The sequence below is a fragment of the Stenella coeruleoalba genome (assembly GCF_951394435.1).
Source record: "Stenella coeruleoalba genome assembly, chromosome: 4".
Classification (NCBI taxonomy): Eukaryota; Metazoa; Chordata; class Mammalia; order Artiodactyla; family Delphinidae; genus Stenella; species Stenella coeruleoalba.
Genome location: NC_137149.1, coordinates 65,713,552 through 65,738,703, shown reverse-complemented (window position 1 = coordinate 65,738,703; position 25,152 = coordinate 65,713,552). Strand labels below are relative to the sequence as shown.

The 25,152-nt window shown below is 36.1% G+C and overlaps 1 protein-coding gene across 2 annotated transcripts; it reads right to left on the bottom strand.

The window, feature by feature from the left end:
• Positions 1–1,646: 1,646 nt before the first annotated feature.
• Positions 1,647–25,152, bottom strand: TMEM33 (transmembrane protein 33). Of its 2 annotated transcripts, none has more exons than XM_079920060.1 (8): positions 24,984–25,152; positions 24,744–24,815; positions 21,518–21,612; positions 20,805–20,992; positions 17,490–17,557; positions 16,412–16,545; positions 11,508–11,591; positions 1,647–7,343 (listed from the first exon to the last, which is right to left on the bottom strand). In XM_079920060.1, exons 2-8 carry the CDS (start codon positions 24,786–24,788, stop codon positions 7,214–7,216), a joined length of 744 nt encoding a protein of 247 aa, XP_079776186.1. In that variant the 5' UTR covers positions 24,789–24,815; positions 24,984–25,152; the 3' UTR covers positions 1,647–7,213. The 2 variants fall into 2 exon arrangements, with proteins under 2 accessions (XP_079776186.1, XP_079776185.1); XM_079920059.1 differs by having other exon boundaries at positions 24,932–25,149.

Below are 25,152 nucleotides of genomic sequence, written 5' to 3'. Positions count from 1 at the left end.
CAGACGCCAATTGCAAGTCCCAGGTTGTCACCTACTCTTCTGACTGGCTGACTATAATTCAGCATTCCCACAATCACCACCTCAGGTTTAATACTTTGCTAGAACAGCTCACAGAACTCAGGGAAATGTGTTTACGTTTATCATATAATAAAGGATGTGGATGAACAGCTAGATGAAGAGACATCATGGAAGTCCAGAAGGGTTCCAAGTGTAGGAGGTTCTGTCCCCATGGATTTGGGTTGCGCCACCCTCCCAGCACGGGTATGTTCACCAGTCTGGCAGCTCTCCAAAGCCCACAGTTCAGGGATTTTCATGGAGGCTTCATTATATAGGCATGATCAATTATTAACTCAATCTCCAGCTTCTTCTCCCAGGAGGAAGGTGGTGGTGTTACCGAACTCAGGTTCTGCTGCTCGCCGCTGGAATGCCAATACTCAAGAGATGAGAGTGCTGGTTGGAAAGGAAAAGTTGCTTTATTCAGGAAGCAATCTGGGGAGAAGATGGACTGGTATCCAAAAATCAACTTTGAAGATTCTGCTTGACTATGAAAGTTTTTTAAGGGAGAATCATTTGGGGAAGAGGGATCTGACTTCCCGTGTGCACTTTCTTCTGATTGGTCTATGGTGAGGTAACAGAGCCGTGTTCAAGGAATCTTGTGCTCGGCCTTAAGTTACCATTCTCCACCCAAGTGGGGGCCATAGTTCCTACAGAACTCAAAGATATTGTTATATTCCTTAAGGAGGAACCAGGACCCTGCCCCACAGCTGCACTATTGTTTCTTGACTGCTCCTCCTTTTTTCTGCTTTCGAAACTCTCCTTCCCCGATAAGCAATGGCTGACTGCTTCCTTGAGGAGTCACTCCATTCAACCAGGCTTAGGGAATGACATGACCTTTCCCTCCCCAAAGCTCAGAATTATTTCCTAAACAGCTTCAAATATCCCCATATGCTCAGGGAAAGAGCATTATGAATTAACAATATATGTTCCTAAGAGCCTATACCACTGAATCTTTAGGAAATCAATTCTAACACTCAATTTATTGAGCTATCAAACATTTTTCCCCTTACAAGGACAACTCATTTACGAATTCAATATTTATTCACCTCTCAAAATTGCCTTTATACAACTGATTTCCATAATGCCTCTTAGACTACAATCTCTAAGTGGACAAGGATTTAACTTGCTTCTTCAGTGTTTTGCTTAGTACCAGTTATTAAAATTGCCACACAAAATATCTGCCAGCTCTAAACATCTGGAAGGGAAATATATTCCTCTATGTTATCCTGTGTTGATTTATGACTCTGAATATACTGTGTATTGTGAATCATTTTAGGGTTACAAATAACTCATCCACTAGGCTGTAAATTTCACTAGACAAACAAGTACAGGAGAGCAAGCAAGTGAACAGCCGAGAGATGCACTACAATTTTTCTTTTCTTTCCAGTTTCACCTTAGCCCACATTTTTTTTTCCAGTTTCATACTAGATCACAAAATTACACCAGTTCTATTGTTTGTGATGAGCTGAAGACAAAAAAAGAAGTTCAAATTCACCTTATTCTAACAATAAGGCAAGGAAGAGCAATGGAAAGCTAAATTCTAAATGTTTTTTTGCAACATAACATTTTCAAATCAGCTTAAATCCAGAGAAAATTTTTTTTATTATGCAATTTGATTTTTACATCAATAAAATCTTAGATATAACAATACAGATGAGGGAACAACAATTTAATTTGTATTGAAATAAATATTAGATATACAAAACAAATACAGTGAAAAAGGGTCACAATAAATTACAAGTGGAGACATTATTTTGCTCAATCACCAAAGAAAGCCCTTGACACTTCCAATTTCACACCATCAAATTTATCATTCTTGCTGATTTAAGCAGAACACAAAACAAATATGGATCCCACGGCTTACTTTCACAGGTACCAGCACAGATAATTTAGTATGGTGATTCAATTTGAGAATCAGTAGGGACCAGTAAATCACTGCATAAAAGAAAGAGTGAATGAGGTCCTTTTTCCTAAGTGTCAGCAGGCTAGGATTATTATGTTTATTAGATTTTCTTGAAAGGAGTTCACATTTTCTCAAATATTCAGGAGCAATATTATGTCCCCTCTGAGCCCTACATTAGCATTTATGTGCTTTGATCTTGAATACAGGGGAATGATGAATTTTTCAATTTATTTTATAAATTTATACAGTCTGGATAGTATTGGCCTGAAGAGTATGTAACTCCCCAACCTGTATAATATTAGATATTAAAAATGGATTCAAAAGAAGTTACTAAGAAATGCTGACATACTGTGTATACAGATTTTTTAGTTCAATATATCCCGTTATATAGAGAACCAGAAGTAATGCATTTATATATCAAGCAGTTTTTTATGACTCTCTTTCTAATCCTTGTGACCCTTTTACATTTGTTTCAATATATACATATCACAAATGTTATCTGCCCAAGACTTTGCCCATTTGGTCTCAACTTACAGGTACATACGCAAGCAAAAATTCGTATCAAAAGCATTTGTCTTATTTTAAAGTTACAAAAGAAAATAGTCTAGGTTGGAACTAAACTGTCATGAACCAAGAAAAAAAATGGTTAGTTTAAAAGTACTGAGCATATCAAAAAAGTAGCTCGGGAAAACTATGATGGAAAAGGTGAAATGATTCTTGGGCCTTTCCTTCCTCTGGAATGTGAGCTAATTTTTAGATTCCAGCAAAGATACCCAATAATAATTTTTCTCTATCATTTTCTAAGAAAAAGAATCTGTTTTAGACTAAAAAAATACTGTACTTTATCTCTTGTCACATCAACTCAAATTCAGTGCAGGTCAGTTTTCCTATTTGCGCTGCACAACAGGAGAGAGACTACTCTATAGTTAATCCCTCACACAGGGATGTGTTCCTTTCTAAGAACCCTCCCAAATACCACCTCTGAAGATAAACACGTCATAGAGTAATTACTACCAGGAAACCTCCCAAACTTTTAGCAGCTCCTTTCTTATCCTTAGTATCAGATCCAGTCACAACTTTCCATCCAGAATATTATAACAGGCCTGCTCATTACAACAATCTCTGGAAATAACTCCTGGATTTATAAAACGTATATGCCTTTGGTATATTATCTGTTGAGCTACACTATCATATAACCTATGTAGAATTCTCTTAACTCTAGAGAAATTCCAACGAGATGATAAGTGAAACTATCAATAGTTGTCTCTGCAACTCAAACTGAATTTACAAATCTAGGTACCCTTCCTAATATCCAAAAATTTCAATATGCTTTTGTATTATTGTGAAAAGTCTAAATTTTAAGAGATGGAACTAGTTACACCTTGTACACCTACAAAATGACCATGAACAAATTTTAAGTAGCATTTTTCTACATACCTGAAATGAAGGAGAAAGAGCAATTTTATAATTGATGTGTTTAGGTAATTTAGGCACTTATGAAAACAAAAAAACGCAGAGAGACCATGATCTGAATAACACCAATAATTGTGGCCTATTCTACTATTTACCTAGGAAGCAGATATTAACAGGGTACTTCTTCCAGCTTTTGAACATTTCAATATTTTTAAAATGTACTCATAGTAAATGCTTACTAAATATTTACTGAATACTGAATAATTACATATTAAAGAGTCATGGAATTCAGGTCCTTAGTTTTATGCTGACTCAGGATTTAGTGGCATTTAACCTTCCAACATGGCCCATAAAACAGCTGAGGACTACTTGAGGAAAGAGTGCCACCTACTGCTCATAAGCATAACTGTGGTTACTTTCTCCCTTGAGGTTTTCATTACAGAATAAAAATCAGTCTCAATATGGGTGTCTGCATTGAGGGTAGCAGATCAAAAGGGGATTTGGGTAGATGGGTGGATGGGAGCTTCAGAACTATATTAATTAAAACAGATTCCTTAGCATTAGATAAGGATTTTTACCACAATCCCTCAAAATTAATTTTATTCTTATCTCAAACTTAAAAAGAACAAAAACTCTTCAGTTCTGCTCGTAGCATTATATACACACTTATTTTCCTTTTTCGGATGAATAATATTCATGTCCTAAACTCACAAACCTAAACTGACTTTTGATCCTGATTTTGGGGAGGAAAAGAAGTATTTTGATAGCTTTACAATTCTTAGTTATATAACAGACCATAAATCCTTCACAACTTCTGGTTTAATGTTAAGCATGCCTTGATTTTCCCCGTAAGGGAGGTTCCTAAATAACTAAATTCATTTTTTTTTTTTTTAAAAAGGTTAGCTTTTGGGCTTCCCTGGTGATGCAGTGGTTGAGAGGCCGCCTGCCGATGCAGGGGATGTGGGTTCGTGCCCCGGTCCAGGAGGATCCCACATGCCGCAGAGCGGCTGGGTCCAGTGAGCCGTGGCCGCCGGGCCTGCGCGTCCGGAGCCTGTGCTCCGCAACGGGAGAGGCCGCAGCAGTGAGGGGCTGGCGTTCCGGGGGGGAAAAAAAGGTTAGCTTTTTTTCTTGCTTACTTCTTCTAGGAGCATCTACCTTCGTGAATTTTACGCCAAGATAATTTAAATACTAATTGTTATTTATGAAATTTCTCTTTAGACTGATGTTAAATAGTTAAAATTCATGAGGAATCAAGTATACAAATGGAATATAGAATCTTTGTTAGAAATAAAGTAGATTTTGTTCCACCTGTCCAAGAAGGTTTAATATCTAAAAGTACTAGAAGAACAGCAGCATTATACCACTTCCTAAAGAATATTCTGGATGTTAAATCAACTTTTTTTTAAACCTGTAAGTAAAAATAAATTCACCTATGCAGCTATAACTTCTCCTAGTACATTCATTCTATATACTCTATTTCCTTAATTTTAATTTGATAGATATGCAAGTTACCCTATAATTTCAGATGTCAAATTAGCTAGTTGTATGTATTCATACTGCAAAATTCCTAACTACATGTTCATGCTAACTAAACATCTAGTAATGCTCAAATTGTAAGATTTATTTTTTCATGAGTTTAGTAGTATTTTGTTTATAAATCAAGCCTTCCTTTAAAGAACATGAGCATATCAGAAATATAACTCCATTATGTGATAAAAGCATTGACTTTTGAAGCACAGAGGGTTTTAAATTGTAATAGTATTAATGTTATATTCTTTTTGTTAAACATGAATTATTTCCTTTAGGAAAATCCTTTTGACCAATAGTAATTTTCAACATAAAGAGGAAAAACTAAAAACAGAGGCATACTTATAGATCATTCGAAGAAACATCATCATGGTAGAAACAAGAGCACACAAAAAGAAAATTAATAAATGGAAAAACTGGTGAAATGTGAATAAGTTCTGTACCTTAATAGTTAATAGCATTGCTCCAGGGTTAATTTCTTAGTTTTAATAAATGTTGTATAGTTATGGACGCTGTTAACACAAGAAGCTGAGTAAAGGGTATATAGGAACTCTCTTTACTATTTTTTACAACTCTTCTACAAATCTAAAATTATCTCAAGATTAAAAAAAATTGTAAAAGCAAACAAAAACACCTAGTAACTTAAAAGTATGCCTTCAGCTGCCAAAATTTCTTGATACAATTCAAATTTTTAAAAACGTCATTAGAAATCAATAATATATTGTTTACTTAACCTTATAATTACTTTATTGCTCTAGAAAGTTTAGTTTTTAAAACCATCAGATAGTGATAGTGAGACTGCCCCACCCCTACAATCAGCTGTATACTACGAGGCTTCTCTAACTTAGTAGATAAATATTACAAAATTACAAAAGTAGCTGGTGACAGTTGAGCTATCAAGTAGGTATCACATTTCTATAGATCAAAAAGTTGAAAAAGAAAACTGATGTTACTGATAAGTCAGAGTATACTGGAGAAATCCAAGTTACATGCACATAGAAGAAAACTGGTCACAAAAAACCGTTACATTACTCTGTATTTACATTTTGCAAGGTTTTAAACATTTCCAATCATGCAACAATAAAGATCAGAATGAATTTTAAAAAGGAGTTAATGGAAGCTCAACGAACACATTTAACATATTATACAACTCAAATCACAGTTGCATAATACATCCAACCCCCCCAAATACAGCTGTGCGTTATACCACCGAAACGTGTACTATTTCCCCCACAATTCCTCCCCTGCCTCCATTCCCAGGCAATAACCTTTCCTATAAATCTTTCTATTTAACCTTTTAAGTCAGATTTGATGGGTAAGTATGTATAATCTTCGTTATTATTTCAGAACAGATACAAAGTTTAATCATGCGCTCAATCTTCAGTTACATTCCTTTCAAAAGGCATCTGAATTGCTGCAACTGTCTATGAAAATCAAGCCTAAGAAACCGAGAAAACTCACAGTCAAGAATCTGATCTAAGTAATTGTATAAACTACAGTAATACTAAAACCTATGTATCCACATTTCTAAAAGAAGGATTTCCTATTTGAGAAATGTTACTCAATGGGTCTGTGAAAGGAAAACTGTCCGACTACTGTATTGCTCTCTGATGTAAAACGCTTAGGTGACCACAAATATTTACCCAATTGGTTAACAAGCTTTCAGTTGGGCCTTTTTAAAAAAAAATATTCAAAGCCACAGAAATAATTATGAAAATAAAATTTTGGAAGGTCATAGTATAAGATACATATAGAATTCCTATTATAATCGTACATCTAAAATAAATCTGTCCTAACAAAGCAGCACAAAATCAATTTAAAAGCAATTTGAAATTAAATACAGTGGGAAGTGTTTTTGTTAAAATCATCAACCAAAATTACTGAATGGCAAAAGAATACTGTCTCAAAATATACTGAATTTACATGTTAATGTTACTATAATGAACTCATGCCAGATATAAATTCAGGTTACCAATTAGATGAAAACACATTTTAGAGCTATTTTTACCAGAGAAATAAATGTACTTCATGATAAAGGCACAGCAGCATCTAAAGAATTTTTGATACATTTATCACAAGATTCAAACTTCCCTAACTATTAACAATACATTACAATAAAGTTTCTCAGAAAGTGTTTAAAAGGCTTGATTTAACATGCCAGGAAAATGATCATTTTTCTTTCGAGATGCATTTATGTAAATTATGTAAATTGCATTGAGGTCAGTTTTACACCTGGAATTAACCATCCATAGCAGAAGTAACAGCAGCTAACAATGCGTATTTATATTATATATAACTTAGCTGGATGTTAAACTATGCAACTGTTGGTGCCAGTCTGCTTATAAAGGCAATGCTCTGGAGACAAAGTCTTCTCACAAACAGTGGGCAAGCAGGTTTCATTATTAGATGTTCAACAACAATCCTCAGTTCATTAAACAAGGTCCTGCAACATAAAACAGTTTTCTTTCAGGAACCCAATGAAAAAGCAACGTAACGCAAGAGCAAATGCTAATGAAGGACTTTCCCACAGCCATTAAAGAATTTGAAGTAAAAGTAACCAGGATGCACTGTAGGGAACATACAAAATAAAATTCCCCAAATCACCTGTTTCCTTTCTCGGGGAAAAAAATCATTTAACAAAAGCATTTAATAAATGGCTCTCTCTGAGGGCTGAGATTAGGGATGATCTGTATCTTCTTTACAGTTGAGTCACATAATTTTCATATTTGACTTAGGCAAATTCAACTAGTTCTAAAAAAGAGACCAAGAAAGTGAAAATTATATAATATGAGCAATCCCACCTACTATTTCCTTAAAAGAACGTACTGCCTCTTAGAGCTTTCCTCATCTGAAAAATGGGGCTACGTACTTATTGGAGTCACAGTGAAGTTTAAATGAGACAACACGGAAGATGCTCAATAAATGTTACCTCCCAACTGGATCATTCCATTGATCAAATAAGCTCTTGTTTGCCTTCAGACTAAATCCCACCTCCTCAACATCCCGTGCCTTCTGCAATCTTGTCTCAGTTGAATTTTCCTGCTTCATCTCCTACCACTCTCTGCCACGATGCCCATGTTACGCTGCCTGTTTTGAGCCTAGGCTGGCTGTGGATCACGACTTTGCCTTAACTGTGCCACTTGCCTACGAAGTACTCTTTATTACATACTGTAATCACACACACATCACACATATTGTACAGGTTAGCAGACACAAAATCATGTATACTGTACTGTAATTTATAAGTGCTTTAAAGAATCATGAAGGATAATTTTGGCTGTTCATATTTTTATGTGCTGACTCATCCTACATAAAGATACAACTTCTACCTTTTTGTATGCTCTGTGTTATTTTTATGGTTAGGAGAAGGCAATAATCTGTTTTTTAAAAGGATGTAATACACTCTCACACAAAAACAGGAAGGAAATTTGGAAAGATGCACATTTATCTAAAAACCTGACCTTCTTCTTGTATCTCCTACCTTTGTGACAGCCGCATTACTCATGACTCTCCAAGGTTCCCAGGCCAGAAACCTGGAGGTCTTCTTTATATTATTCTTCTTCCCTAAGCCCCAAGTTCCAACCCTCCTAAATAGCTTTCAAATTTATCCCTTTTTTACCACTGAATTAGTTCAGGCTCTGGACTTCTCTAACAGTTTCCAAATTGGTCTTTTTGTCCTTTTGGTGAGCCTGAAATCCATCTTCTGGAATCGTATTTCTAAATCAGACCTTATCGTGTTCTCAACCCCTCCACATTACAAACTTCAAATGCTCTTCCTACCTTAGAATAAAGTCCAAACCCTTCCACATGATCTAGTTCCTGTCTCCCTTTCTGGGCACAGATCTTCACTACTTCCCTATATACCTCCTCAACTCAAGTGACAACTACTGGCATGCCAAGCGCATTCAGGCACCCACATGCCAGAACTCAGACTTCAAAAGGCTTGGCCTTCTATTACCACCTCCTCCGTGAATTCTCATCTGTCTCCCTCTGCACTGTGTGCCTTCACAGCACCTTCATCATCATACTGACTTATGTAGCTATCTAATTCACTCAGCTCTAAGTCCCTAGAAAGCAGGTATTTCAATCCCACATTAAACTTGTTATCATCAACACACAATCACTGTCTTCAGAATAAATGACGCTAATGAATCAAGTTAGAGGGCATCCTGAAAACACTCTAGTTAAACCCCTTCAGGTTACCGATGAGGCATGCCTCGTTCTCGTATTCATGGTTCTATCCCTGGCATAAACAACAGCACTTTCAGTGGTGATGAAAATGTCTGTTTGTCCAATGCAGCGGCCATCAGCCACGCATGGCTTCTGAGCACTTAACAATATGGTTAGTGTTGACTCAGGAACTGAGTTTTAAATTTTATGAATTTTAATTAATTTAAATTTAAATGGTCAAATGTGGCTGGTGGCTGTTCTATTAGCACAGCTCTGCACAATCTACACTAGACATGAACAAAGGACTCATATGACTAACTTGAGAATAAATATCATGATAAGTGAACATGGTACAAACTGGCTATATAGACTGTCTCATAACCCTTAACAAAAAAAAAGTATAGTGTAGAAAATGTAGTTTATAGCCTGCTTATCAATATTTATAAGCCCAAATATTTTTCATTACCTTTCCACTGTTTTGATTAAAATGTGTACTAATGCGAGATGTTTATTAGCACATATTTGTGTTATCTTATAGCACTGCTATCCTTTCTTTTCTATTCCACTGAATACTTCTACATTTTTATAGGTAATGATATGATTTAAGGATATGTGGAGAAAACAGGAGTAGAGAAGAAGAGGATATAAAGAAGCAGAGAAAAACAAATCTACTGATGAAAACTGGATGCCAGGGTAGGGAACCAGAATATGATGTCTAAAATGAATACAAGAACCAGAAAGCAAAAGGGAAAAACTCATGGAAGCAAGTAAAATTAAAGGTTTATTTTTTACCAAGAAGTCATTAAGAACCTATGTCTAAAGAAAATAAGCTCTATTTTAGGAAGTACTGTGAAAAAGACATTGTCTGTGAGAACATAAAAACCCCTTCAAAGGAGAATAAGAAGCATAAAAAAAGGAAAATAAACTATTAAGAACCTAATAGAATCTAAGCACTTTTAAAAACACTACTTCATTTCACCTCCAGAAGGAGGTTTTTCTCTCTGTCAGTGAAGAAATTAAAATTTAAGTAACTCGCCTGAAGTCATAATGATGGACCTGGCAAATGATGGACCAGCATTCAAATTCAGTTTTTACTTTGCTTGTGAAAATATAATAGAGATCATGCTAACACACTCACTGGATTTCTGGCTGAATTCTACTACATGATGAATTTATTTTAAACGTGAAAACAAAAACTATGTTAACATTAGTACCTGAGTAACATATTTAAGAAGCCATTAAAAACAGCTATTCAGGGACTTCCCTGGTGGCACAGTGTTTAAAGAATCTGCCTGCCAATGCAGGGGACATGGATTTGAGCCCTGGTCCGGGAAGATCCCACATGCGGCAGAGCAACTAAGCCCGTGTACCACAACTACTGAGCACGCGCTCTAGAGCCTGTGAGCCACAACTATTGAGCCCACGCGCCTAGAGCCCGTGCTCTGCAAGAGAAGCCACCATGATGAAAAGCCCACCAAAATAAATAAATAAATATATTTTTAAAAAAAGAAAAGCTATTCATTTTTGTTTTCTTCTAATTTTTGAGATCAGAAGGCACAATTTATTGTACATTAATTTAAGCCTCCGTTCCTCAATATTATGATAATTTACTAAAATATTTCTCTGCTTCATTTTTCCACTCAAAACAATTCTGCACAGGCTATCAGAAAACTATTATGATCCTGTCAAAACCATCATTCCTATACATCCAAAAAGTAAGTTCTAAACTTCTTACCCTGAAACTCAAGAAGTTTTATGATATGGCTCCAATATACCTTTTAAATCTTTGCTCCAAGCACTCACCATTCAGAATTTCCCTTATAGTCAAATAGGTCTACTCAATGCCCCTTAAACTCTGCTTTTGTCTTCTTGCCTCTGAACTTGTTCTGTTTTCCTACCTAAAATGCTTTTCCTTATTCTGTCTATTCAAAGGCTTTAATCCTTCTAGAACAAATTAAAATCTCTATTTTGTGAAACTTTCCTGGGCTCTTCTCTCTTCTGGCTCAATGATCTCTCCCCTGTTGTGGACTATAGTACTGATATAGTAGAATAAACATGACAATTCATCATAGATTGACACGTGAATACCATATCCTAAACTACTGCTTCCTTTCTTATTATTTGACATGTGTTTTTTGTTTCTTCAACTAGGAAAGTGCCTTGAGAGTGGGACTTATGTCCTACACATTTTAAAACTCCTTAAGCTTTAGCACTGTTTTAGAAGTGGTCAAGAAAAGTCTAGTCTCAGTGTCTGAAAAGAAGTACAACCACCTCCTCATCAATCCTAGGTAGTTCTAAGGCCAAAACTTAAATTCACAAAAACACTGCTTGCTTATAAATTCTAATATAAAAGTTAAACAACTCTTAAAAGTTACAAATACTGTATTTCACAATACTCTTAATAAATAAAACAGGTTTAAACTAGTCACCAGCTTACCGACAATAGGGATTTCTTCGAGAGGAGTATCGAAGAGTAAGGAATCTATAGTATATAAAAGGCTGGAGCAAACTTCCTTGACCACTGAAATAAACAAATACAAGGGCAATAAATACACATCATCAATTCATATGTATACTCTCAAAATTTAAAGGCAATTTAATTGGAGAATGTGTGTGTCTTCATTCACCAAATGGTCACAGTATTATCTATCATATCTAAATCCAAGTTATTCATGTATTTATGTAGGTATTACTTTTTTAAATTTTTAAAAGCTTTTAAATAAACCAGCAAGTATTAAATAAATGCTTCAACAATTACCACTAATAACTGATAATAAAGTTTTAAAACTTTATAAAATATTTAAAACGAAAAGTAATTTATTTTATATAAGCAAATAAGAAAACTAATAAAACCACACAGGGTCACTAGTAAATTTACATAGCCTACACTATTTTTCTTCGTTTAAAAAACAATGACAATACCTCAACAGTCATATATATGTTTATGAAATTCTAAGTCTGGAATACTTTCCTAGGAAAAACTATCTTAAGATATTCACTAAAATAACTACAGATAAAATGCAGCAACAAACTAACATGCATAGTTAGGTAGCAGGGCTAAGTAAATCATATGTTTCATGGACTTGGTATGCAACTACTTAAAATCTTGACTATGAAAACTACACAGTAACTCTGAAGAAAGCAGAATATAAAGCTATACATATTGCTACAACTATATTTTAAAACTTTTTGGGGGAATAAATGCACTAAGATGCTAAATATGGTTTGTTTTTCAGGTTAATTTTTTTAGTCCCACCCCTCACCCCCCACCCCTTTTTTATTTCTGGCCACACCATGAGACTTGCGGGATCTTAGTTCCCCAACCAGGGATCAAACCTGGGCCCCTGCAGTGGAAGCGTGGAGTCCCAACCACTGGACCGCCAGGGAATTCCCTTTTTCAGCCTTTTTTTCCCTAAACTATGTGATATTACTGTCATAATAAAAGTTTACATGATTACAAACTTATAACTAAATGTAATATCCACCTTCCCCAATAAATCATATAAAACTTTAACTCTTTAAATTGAGAAATTCACATATTACAGAAAACGTTAAGTAGAAAAGAATATTCAATGAAAAACAAATTTTCCATGAGCCAAGTTAGTTCCTTCCTCAAAGTCATAGCATCCTTCCAGAAATTTACATAAACAAGTGTATATAATGACTAACACACAGTGCTCATTTTGTAATGCACTGAATCCATTTAACTCTAGGAGGGAAGTGGTATTATCATTCTGATTTTAAAGATGAAGAAACTGAGGCAGAAAGAAATATACATGTCTTTAAACACACACACCCCAAAATATAAATGGGGAATACCCTACACAGTTCTCAACCACTTTTAAACTTATTATATCTTGGAGATCATCCCCTATCACAACACATAAATTACCTCATTCTTTTCACAGCTTCAAATATTCCATCTTATGCATGTACTATTATGTAACAAGCTCTCTACTAATGAATAAAACTACAACGATCATCCTTTTACTTGTCTTTGCACATGTGTGTGTGTATATGTAAGATAAACTCATACACTACATGTATAAGAAAACTCATAGAATGTTCACTTTTAAATACAGAGCTTTATGCATTACTGCTACAAGTTTAACTTAATAAAGCCTTCTAATATCAGACTGTGTTTCTACCATGAAAGGTAGCATTTAAGGAATAATGACTTAAAATTGTTTTTAATTTTACAGTTTGCGTTGTAGTCAAGTGACACACTTGAAACATGAATAGCTTTTCTTATTAGGGATTGAATAAAACTTTATTACTTAATTTTAATTTTTTAGAATAACAAAGTGATTCCCCTATTTAAATATTTTTGGTAAATTCTCATTTCCTTTACAATCTTAAAAATTAAAATCAACTTGTACATAGTAAGTGTTTAAATAAAAGATTAAGTAGCACAATTGACTTAATATACCAGTATAGTCAAAACTTGGTGCTCCAACAAAAAATTCACTGCAGTTCCAAAAATGAGGCTTTTTTTTTTGTGGGGGAGGGCTGTGTTGGGTCTTCACTGCTGCGCACAGGCTTTCTGTAGTTGCAGCGAGCGGGGCTACTCTTTGTTGTGGTGTGTGGGCTTTTAAGTTGTGGCTCACGGGCTCTAGAGTGCAGGCTCAGTAGCTGTGGCGCACGGGCTTAGCTGCTCCACGGCCCGTGGGATCTTCCCACACCAGGGATCGAACCTGTGTCCCCTGCATTGGCAGGCAGAGTCTTAACCACTGCACCACCAGGGAAGTCCCAAAAATGAGGTTTTTGTTTAAGTGTGCCTGGCATCTCAGCATTTCATTATAATTCTCTTAAGCTTACCTAAAAGGAGAACAAATTATTTTGTTTATTAACCAGAATGTGGCGGTTTCAGATATAGTCACCAATTACCTCCACATAAAGAGTTCGTTTTGGTAGCTACATTTTCTTTCACCCAGGTACATGAAACAAATCACAGAACCTCATGTGACTCAAGACCAGATGACCCAAGAAAAAGAAAAATGAGCAAGAAAGTAAGAGGGCAAAAGGTTCCTTTTACCAATTAAAATGTTTACGTGTATCATCAGGATCACAAAAAAGAGATGAACTAACTTCTAGGGTGAAAATTTCAGAGTGGAATAATCGACAAATACAGTTGCATCAAATTCTATACCCAACATTCATGGTACGTTACAACTAGAAGGAGTTTTGGCAATTACTTATTTCAACTACTACTAATTTTTTAAGTGTAGAAAATCAAGGCCCAGAAGGCTAAGTTAGTGGTCAAATCAACTAGAATCCAGCTCCCAAACACCCAATAAGAAGTCTTCCCATTGTATCATTCCAGGACCCTATTTAGAGTATATTATCTAGTTTTGAACCCCACAACTTAAGCAACATGTGGTGATCCTGGAGTTTTCAGAGAAAGATGTTATTTATAAGAATGGTACAGATGCATTTATGAGGAAATCTAGAAAACTCTATTACCAGCTTAAAGAAAGAATGCTAAAGAAAGGAGTAACTGTCAGGTATATAAAAACCTTACTAGTTAACCAAGGCAATGAACATTAAAATGAAATATTTCATAGACAAAAACAAGTTTGTTACAAATTAATGAGATTATGGAAAACAGGTAATACAGACCTATTAGAAGACAATTTGGTATGGTCTATTAAATATAAAATGCACCTAGCTTACACTCAGCAAAAGTACAGACTCGCACAAAAGTATAAGCAGACAGGTAAAAAAAATGTTTACTGCATCAACATTTGGAAAAGTAAAAATCTGGAAACAAATGGCCATCAACAGGGGAATGGGTAATAAAATATAGCATAATAATATGATGGAACACTGTACAGCCATTAAGTGAAACAAACCAGAAATATGAATGTCATATAAATAGGTCATGAAAACATACTGTATGAACAAAAAAAGCAAGATGCAGACAACTGATGCCTTTGATATAAAATAAAAACTAAACAAAGGGACTTCCCAGGTGGCGCAGTGCTTAAGAATCCACCTGCCAATGCAGGGGACATGGGTTTGAGCCCTGATCCAGGAAGATCCCACATGCCACGGAGCAACTAAGCCTGTGTGCCACAACTACTGAGCCCACGTGCTGCAACTACTGAAGCCTGCACACCTAGAGCCCGTGCTCTGCAACAAAAGAAGCCACTGCAATGAGAAGCCAGCACACCGCAACGAAGAGTAGCCCCCGCTCGCCTCAACTAGAGGAAGCCTGCGCGCAGCAACGAAGACCCAATGCAGCCAAAAATAAAATAAATTTATTAAAAAAAACCCAAAAGGGCTTCCCTGGTGGTGCAGCGGTTGAGAGTCCGCCTGCCGATGCAGGGGACACGGGTTCGTGCCCCGGTCTGGGAGGATCCCACATGCCACGGAGCGGCTGGGCCCGTGAGCCATGGCCGCAGGACCTGCGCGTCCGGAGCCTGTGCTCCGCAACGGGAGAGGCCACAACAGTGAGAGGCCCGCGTACCGCAAAAAAAAAAAAAACCCAAAAAACTAAACAAAGCCCCGTACCCATAAAATAATAATATATATTTTCTATCCATCTGTGTAAGTACTTTAAAAGAACTACATACATGTACCCATATCAAACTCTTTAACTCTGGGAAGGAGAGGACAGAACCCAACTAGGATTCACAGTCAAATGGTATTTTAGCTTTTATTTGTAACGTCCTATTATTTGAGAAACTGAAAATTGAAAAAGCAATAATCTGGGCAGAAATGTGGTTTTAAAACTTAAATGCAAGAATATAGGTAGGTCAATACTATCCTAAAGTTCTATTTTTAAAAGGAGCCTGCGTGTCCGGAGCCTGTGCTCCGCAACGGGAGAGGCCCCAACGGTGAGAGGCCCGCGTACCACAAAAAAAAAAAAAAAGAAAAATAAAAGGAAGGCTTTCTTTATTCATGCATTCCTTCTATAATTAACATACGAACAAAATATGGAGGTGGTAGTAAGCAACTAATAATACCAGACCTTAATTTTTCAGATTTTTCTCTAGTATGGGAAAAATCATCTCAATAATGTTAGAATGGACTAAACTAGCCTTCCTAAGATTCTTTCAAAAGTAGTTATTCTGAAATTAATTTTCAAATTGTTAAATGATAAATCACAAGGAATAATAAAGAAGACAAATGCCTAGGTTTATCATAGTAAACTACAGGAGTTTACTATACTCTCAGGTTCTCTACTATCATCTGAAAAGATGATTGCTAAAATCCATCTTAAGCTCTGAATCTCAGTATGCACTTCAACAGATGTAAGCAGGATAAAATTTGAGTTGATACATTTATTATGTTCACTTAGACACCAGCCTCCTAAAATAAGTATATTTTTATTCTTACCTAAAAAGCATAAAAACTGTAGCAGGCATCAAGAATATTTCATTACAAGCAATGAATTTCAGAATATTCTGTTGATTAGTGCTTAATTTATCCAAGAGAGATCTCAGCAGAGGTAAACTATTTGAACCCTTTGCCTAAAACATAAGAAAACAAACATTAGAAATAACAAAAGCATTTTCGATCACTCAATTATTTTCTTTCTTTAGATAAATTGCATATCCAATACAACCAAAAGACAATTATTTGAAAATGATGATATAAAAATGTACAAATTATTTAGGGACAACAGTTAACGTATTTTCCTGCTTTATTGTATTTTCTATATTTGTAGAGTTAAATAGAGAAACAACTTCAATAAAAGTCCTTTTCATTCATAGACACTTTATCTTCCTTATTTCAAGAAAAGTGGTGGTTATTTCTCTCCAACCATAACAAAACCTGGCTACCCAGAAATACAGTTAAAGTATCTGTGACTCCTTAGTTGATTAAAGGTAGAAATTACAGAGTCCAATTACTGCTGTGATCCAAGAACTATAGGGATAAATAAGGCGGCCAACACAAGGCACAATTCTGGATATTTTAATTCAAATTTCAGTGCACATGCAGTCAATCTGCCTGGCACACTGCAGTTATTAGGCTTAATGATCCAACCCAGTAATAAGAAAAAAATTCTAGGAAAGTAGCAGTTCTGAACGTCAGTGTAAAAGAAATTTGGTACACTCTACACACACGGTATGTTAAAATTACTGACAGAACAAGAGATCTCTGACAACTTATCAAATCAAAAATATATGATTTTTTTTTAAATAAAAAGATCTATTTCAAACTTCAGAAATTACTCCAGGAACTGGGGGGTAAACTTGAATACAACCCCTTATCTACAAAATGTACTATTTTATCGAAACTTAAACAGTAAAAAATACCAAAACTTTCAAATCATGAATTTAGAGCAAGTTTGTACGGAATACAGGACCTTTTTGTGACAAATGCCCAAATGTCTTAAAACTCAAATTTGTGTTAACTATCTGTAAATCCAGGAGTCAAAAACAAAAAACAAAGCCAGCACAATTTTACTTACATCAAGGACCTTTTTCGTGTATGTGGCAGCATGAAGTAAAGAAAATAGCAAGACTGGGAAAATACTCACTGAAGAAAATAATTAAGGAAAACATTAAAAATTCATCAAGCACTCTGCAAAACAGGCTATGTATTATGTTCAAATATACAGATCTAAAATGGCATCTGCTAAAATGAGTTCAGTGATGGCTTTTGGTCTACTGATACACTTTATAAAATGAAGGTTTTTTTAATCTGTAAAGAAGAAAGTCAACTTGCATTTTTTAAACCTCATAGTTCTTTTTATGAATAGTGAAAAAAGCTTTTTCACCTATTCCTATTGGATAAAATATTGCGAACATTGGCTAAATTAAGTTGAAATCTAGGCCATCTCAAAGCGTTAAGTAATACAGCTTTTAACCCTACAATGGTCATCCTGGACAGAATAACTTAGCCTTCAGATACCAAAATAGTCTTTTGTACTGCTTTCATCAACTCAGTTGCTTAGGAAAGAGTATAGAGTGGTGGTTTAAAGAGTAGTTCTCAAATTTTCCTCAACTAAAGATGTTCAATTCTTTCTTTCCTACAAGGACCCCATTATTTTGAGATACTGTTCCAATCAAGCTTTTACAGTTAATGTGTTCTCAATTTGTACAAATAAAAAAGACAGTGTATATTTGGTTTTGTATATAGTCAACTGAGAGTCTCATCAGTTTAATTACAGATGTGAGCAAAGAATCCTTATATTTGAGTTTCACTGTTTGGCTTTATGTCATAGATAAAATATACAATTTTCATTCAGCTTTCTGAAAAATGGAAATTGCTCAAAAGACTTTACACCAATTTCTGCTAGGTTGATAACAAAAAAACCCCACTTGTCCAAGTTATTTCCATGAAATGATATAGACAGTTAATTATGAAGGGCAAAAATACTTGTCCTAAAATAGTAGCAATTTCTAAGAAATAAACCATTATATTTTTCTACACCAACTGAAAGCTTGGTGTGAGGGAAATGACCACTACAGCATAACCTGAGTATCAAATTCATTATAACCACAACTCATCATTTAAGACCCAAAGGTTCCTAAGTTCCAGGTGGCTAGTAAACAATGACCTATAGCCAAGTATTATAAAAATCCTAACTCTCTAATATAAATGTTCTCCGATTAATATCCTCAATAATTCTTCTGTGCCATTCATAAAATTTAAGTAAAATGCCAATCTCCTGAGTAGAGATCATACACACACACACACAGAGTTTTACACTTTTAACAGAATCCTTAATTCAGAGTCAAGATATCTGGGTTGCACTCTTGGCTCTGACACTAACTTCATTTCCCTAGGCCAAGTTCCATCTTCTGTCATATGAATTTGCAGCGATCAAACCTAGGGATTTCTAATGAGTCTTACATCTCTAACATTCTATAGTTCACAAATCCTTGATAAGAGATTCATAACCTTAGCATTCATTGTTACATTTAAACTATTTAGAAAACACAAGGGGTGAAGAGTGTACAATAGAAAAAGGACAATACAATACCTTTCTAAGAGCAAAGATCACAACATGACTTTGGGATCACCTTTATTAACATAATACCCAACTATTTTAGCAATCAGATTAGTATTTCTTGCCAATTAATAGTTTATGTTATTCCCACTGCATACTCCCCGCTCCCCTCCCTGTAAGAATTTAAAGAACATTAAATCCTTAATCTCCAACATTCCCTAGAGATGGCCTAGCAAATAACTAATTGGATAGACAAGGCAGAGAGGTTGTCTTCACTGTCATGAGTCATTTGGCACAGTCTCAGGATTCACTCAATAAAACTGTCCCAGAGGTCAGTATTGATGTATTCAATTTGCTCTACATTAATTATCTAGAAAACACAGCTTCTATCATTTGTTTTTCTTTTCAAAGAAATTTTAAGCTAATAAGGGCAGAAATATGAACCTCTATATAATTTCCCATTATATCTCAGAAAAGCAAGAATTTTAATATTGGTGATTATAAAGGACCTCAATGAATGTGGCTGACAAAAGCAGGTCAACCCGATGATATGCCAAACAAATGTGCTTATCATTTACAGTTGTAGTACAACAATTACCTAGTGAGTTTTACCTACATTACTACTCACTTGCCAATGTGATGCCAGGCAAGTTACTTTAAACTCTTTGAGCCTCAGTAGCCTTATCAATAATATAATGCTCACCATAATTTTTTTCAGAGTGTTGCAAGGATTAAGTATGTCAAGTCTGTATATACTGGCAAAATAGGTGCTCAAAAAAATGTCACTTTCCTCCTATTCTCTTTTCCTTAAAACTTATAAACAATCTATTTAAAATTTGATACTTCATGAACATAGAAAATATTATCTAAATAGGCAGTATTTAGTGTTAGAGATATATTTTATTGTGCTTTCCATTATGTACAGTTGTATCATAATTATTCAAGAACACTTAAGAACAGTACTTTTGAAAGTACAGAATACTCCCCTGAGGGATGATTCATAGGGAGGCAGGGGTGGGGGGTGGACAACCTATTAAAATGATTAAGTTTAGGGAACACTGATAACTCTTATGTCTCACAATGCACACTACCATATCAAAGGTCCTACAGTAAAGAAGTCTATTTAACAATGTTTAACCTATTGCTTCCCAAACATACCAAACTGCAGAATCCCTTCCCCTCCTTTTTAAGAATACCTACTTTTATCCCACAACATATTTTTGAAATGTATAAACATACAAATTCCAAATGAGTTATTTAATTCTCATTGGCTCCAGAGAGTATCCATGTGTCCTTATATTCTACTCTATCCATAGCAAATACTAATTTCTATTTATTTTATTAATTATCCCATTCTCAGCTTAAGTAAGTTATTTCTTGATTAATTTCCATTTGTTTCTAGCTCACTGGGAGTTGAAAGAAAGAGCTGATGACTTCTCTTTTCTTAAGGCAAGGCATCTGGGCATTTTCCCAAAGAATGTGTGAATTAAATGAAAGAAACATATATTAAAATAAGTCCTCCATAGGCTTGTGCTTTGAATCTGAATTTTAAAATACCCATTGCTAATAAAGAAGCTTACAAGAGGCAAGATCAAAGATACAAAGTTTAAAATTCCCAATCAGCTCTTCAAAATTTGGACTTCACATTGCAGAGTCAGAAATTCTTACACTTAATGTATCTTCATTCAAATGAAGCACCAACAAACCAACCAACCCAGGCTTCACGGAACACCCTCATTGCTGAATCCTTCCTGTAGCAAAAAATAATAAGAAGAGATCTCCTATACACTCAGTAGGCAATTTCACTGTCAAAAAGGTACAAAAGGATACTTGTAACAGGGTAGGAATTGACAAAGATGAGTGAATACAACAGGTAGTGGCAGCTGTCCTCTAACAAAGCCTGGGCCAGGAATGCTCTGCTTAACTGGAAGTGTGGTAATCTTTGGTGCAGTCTCAGAGCACTAGTCAGAGCATTTGCCAGCAAAGCACGTTGGTAAAAGCTTGCTGCTTCATGCAACCTGCAAATTACCAGGGGAGAGGTTATCATGAGATGTAAACAACTACTGTGTCTCTTCCTCCTTTGTGAATTGCATCATAATTGCACAATACCTAAATTTATTACTTCTCAATAGAAAAAAAAATTGCTTGACCCTACTATACCTTTTTAGAAGCATCACTTTATATATATACCCAACTGAATTTTTATTTATTTCTATTGAAGCATAGTTGATGTACAATACCCAACTGAATTTTATAAAGCAGTCATTCTTCCTTTTAACAATCAAAAATGCAAAAAAACCATGAACTTATCTCATCCCCACATCCATTTTCTCTCAATTTTCAATGTGATGTTACTTTTCACAAAGCACATGATATAAAATATACCTCCAGTTGGTATTACTAGAATATTAGTGCCTTAAGGATGAGACCTGTGTCTTAGTTGTCCCTGAACCCCTTGCAGTTTAACAAGTATGACACCTAAAAGGTATTCCAGAAAAAGTGAACAAGTGAATACCAAAGGCAGAAACATGTATAATACATACCCAAGAAGAGGCAGAACAAACAAAGCAGAGCAGTAAACTGTGAACAAGCGAGAAAGCCACATTGCCGTGTCCAGTTTATTGGCCATCAAGAATTGCTGAATGTAAAAAGAAAAATACTGTAGTAAATTAAGCTTGCAAATTATGTTTTTAAGGATGAATATTATGTAGTTTTATTCCTATTCAAAATGTCTCAATGCCCCTGTAGCAATTGTTTTTTTAAGATCATTAAGTGTAAACTCTTAGGGCAACTGTTTCATGTATATGCTCAGTAACAAAGCCAAACTCCCTATAGTTTTTTTTTTTTTATAAGTTTGTTTGTTTGTGGTGGCTTCGTTGCTGTGAAGCATGGGCTCTAGGTGCACAGGCTTCAGTAGTTGTGGCACGTGGGCTCAGTAGTTGTGGCTCGTGGGCTCTAGAGCGCAGGCTCAGTAGTTGTGGCACACAGGCTTAGTTGCTCCGCGGCATGTGGGATCTTCCAGCGCCAGAGCTCGAACCTGTGTCCCCTGCGCTGGCAGGCAGATTCTGAACCACTGAGCCACCAGGGAAGTCCCCTCCTTATAGTTTCGATATGGAAAGCATAGGAAGTACTTAACAGAAAAATACCAGTTGACATTAAAAAAAAAAGACTAATTAGGCAAGAAAAATTTAACTACAATTGTCTGTATTCCTTCAACACTTGTAATACTGGCTTCACCTACTTTAAAAGAACATTAAATAAGAATTAATTGCTCTCAAGAGAACCATAATGCCTATTCTTAGAAAAAAATCTCAAATTCAAACAGGCAAGTCTCAGGTCTGAGTAAAAAGGCATCACACAAAGCCAATTTGGACTATATCAACCTTACAAAGGAGAAATGTAAAACCATGGTAATAGTCACTTAGCCTCTGGATGATTTGCCAACGTACACAAAAGCCTGGCATACTGTAGGGGCTCAAAATATGGCTGTCAGGTGTTAATGGCACGTGACATTGTGTCATTATTCTCACCTCCGATTTTATGACTTTCTTCATCCTCTTGAAGCTCCCTGACAAGTCTTAGCCTGGTTTCTGCGGCCCTGGATTAAACTTCCATATATCACTTTCTTCTCCATTTTTTCCTCATTCTATCTTTTCTTTTGCTTCATTTTGCCAACAGATGTGTCCATCATCACGAATGCAATAACTTAAAATCAGTTTTCTCATTCAAACTGTATTGTGTATTCAAATTCTAAAGTGGCTTTTACATTTTTTGATAGAACCTACACAATTTATACATCAAGACCCAATACAGACATATGTGAGTATATAAAATAAACAAAAATCTCACAAAAACAATATTTATCTTTACTATGTGTGATAAATTTTGGTATTTTGTATTCTATTTAATGTTTTATAAACAGTGTTTCCATGAAAAGGATTTCAAATCTCACTAATTGGTCTTAACCTGGAGTCTTAAACACTGCTCAAAGCAATCTAACTTATTTATCATTTGAAAGAAGATATAAAAAAAGTTTTGGGGAAAAATGCAAGTATCTTTTAAAATTCAAGGATGCTTTTTATTTAATTTTATTGCATGCTTTCTAACAGTATGCAGGTAATTTCAGATATATGCCTCCACTTTATTCTACCCAATCCTACTACTGTTACTCTTCTAAATTTAAATGATCACCAGTAGTGGTGATGAAGGAAGGATGAATCCAGCTTACAGTGCTCAGTTTCTCTACAAATATTCAGATTCTACGTGATAGTTTGAAATTTAATTTTAGAACATTTTCTTTAAAACCTATTTGTTTACGGTGTTCATTTGGTGATAAATCACTAAACTGTGCATTTCATCTTGTACACTTTTATGCATGTGCATTTTACTACACAATTTAAAAAAGGTTTAAAAAAGCGTATTGGTTTACATTTTAAGAGTGAACTGACTGACCATGTTACAAATAATTCAGGCAAAAAATATAATGCATCTTTGGGTGAAAAAACTATTGAGGTGAAAAATTATTCACACAATCTTAAAGTATCATGACATAGAACACTTTTTATTTATAAAGGGAAACAAGTTATCTTTACAACAGAAACTCTGGTGGACACCACCTTAACCAAACGATCAAACTTATCTCCAATGATGAGATAAATCAACATAAAATGTTTCCTAATATATATAATGCCCTGAGAAGAACGGAATATCACTTATTTAATATTCCTACCAAAATGTTTAACCTGGATCTAGTCATCTGTAGGGGGAGGGGGGGTGGGAATCAGACAACTCCAATTTGAGAAGCGTTCTGCAAAACAACAGGTCTCAACTCTCGAAAGACAAAAATGGGAGGACAAGGAAACTGTTCCAGACTAAAAGGGACCAAAGGCCAGGAAACACAATGCACACTTCCTGATTGAGTCTAGATAAGGAGGAAGAAGCTTTAAAGGACAACTGAGGAAATCTGAATATAAATTGTGTATTAGGTTGATAACACGTATCAACGTTAAATTTCCCCAATTTAACTGCAAAAATTGCTGTGATAACTGCACTGTGGTCACGTAGAAGAATACTGAAGTACTTATGGGTTAATGATCATGATGTAAGCAACTCTCAAATGGTTCAGCAAAATTAAGGGAAGAAAAAAAGAAAAAGTGTGCATATAAACAGACGTTGCAAATGTCTGAAAAGAAAAAAGTCACTCGGCTCAGTTCACATACTTAGTGTTTAAAATCAGAGAACAATTATGCTTCTGTTACAAGAAACTAGTAAGCAGCAGGCCTGCATTTTAAAAATAAAAAAGTTACAAAAGCATAGTAACATTTCTCTTCGTAAAACGACGAAAGGAAAAGAGAACGACCGCTCCCCTCTTTCTGCTTAAAAACGGGCACAACGGTTCTGGGCCAACACGCGTGTGCGGAACAAGGCGTGTGTCACGCCTCGACCTCAGGTGGCATCTTCAACCTTAGGACACAGGACAGGGACCGAGGGGTGGGAAGAAGCAAGAAGACCCAATCTCCGCGGCATACAGGTGGGCATGCAGGTGAGCGCCACCTGCTCCAGGCCGGCCTGGTGTCGCTTCAGAAACAGAAACCTGTAGCTCCCTCTAACGTCTTCGCTCACGATGGGCCCTCTCCCCACCCCCACCCGCACCAGTAATCCCAGTCCTGAAAGCAAGGCGCCTCTGCAACGCCTCGGACCCGACTTCCAACACTTCCTGCTCATTCCTAACTTGCAAATCAAGCCACGCGGCCCTGCCCGGTCACTTACCACTGCGCCCGCCCCTCGGGGGCCGTTCGGGGCCGTATCCGCCATGGGGGTCTAACACACGCGTCTGGGACGCTGCAATCGGAAAGGGAAAAGAGCGAAGGAAGGTCAGCGCCGGGTCCGCGACTCCGGGAACTGGCTTTCCTGCTCCCGGCGGGAGCTTCCGAGCCTCCTCAGAGCAAAGGACTCACCGCTTCAGTGCAACGGACTGTCCCACGGGTACCCGCAGCGGCCAGGAAATACCTGTCCGGCACCGCCAAGAGCAAAGCTGGGTTTCTAGAAAGAGCGGAGAGAAGGCGGAGCTTCGGAACAAGCCCCTACAGAGCCGAGGTAAGGGCGCCGGCTCCAGGTTCTTGCCGAACCCGGAAGTGCTCCTTTCACTTCCGTGGGGAAGAGGCGGTGACGCAGAGGG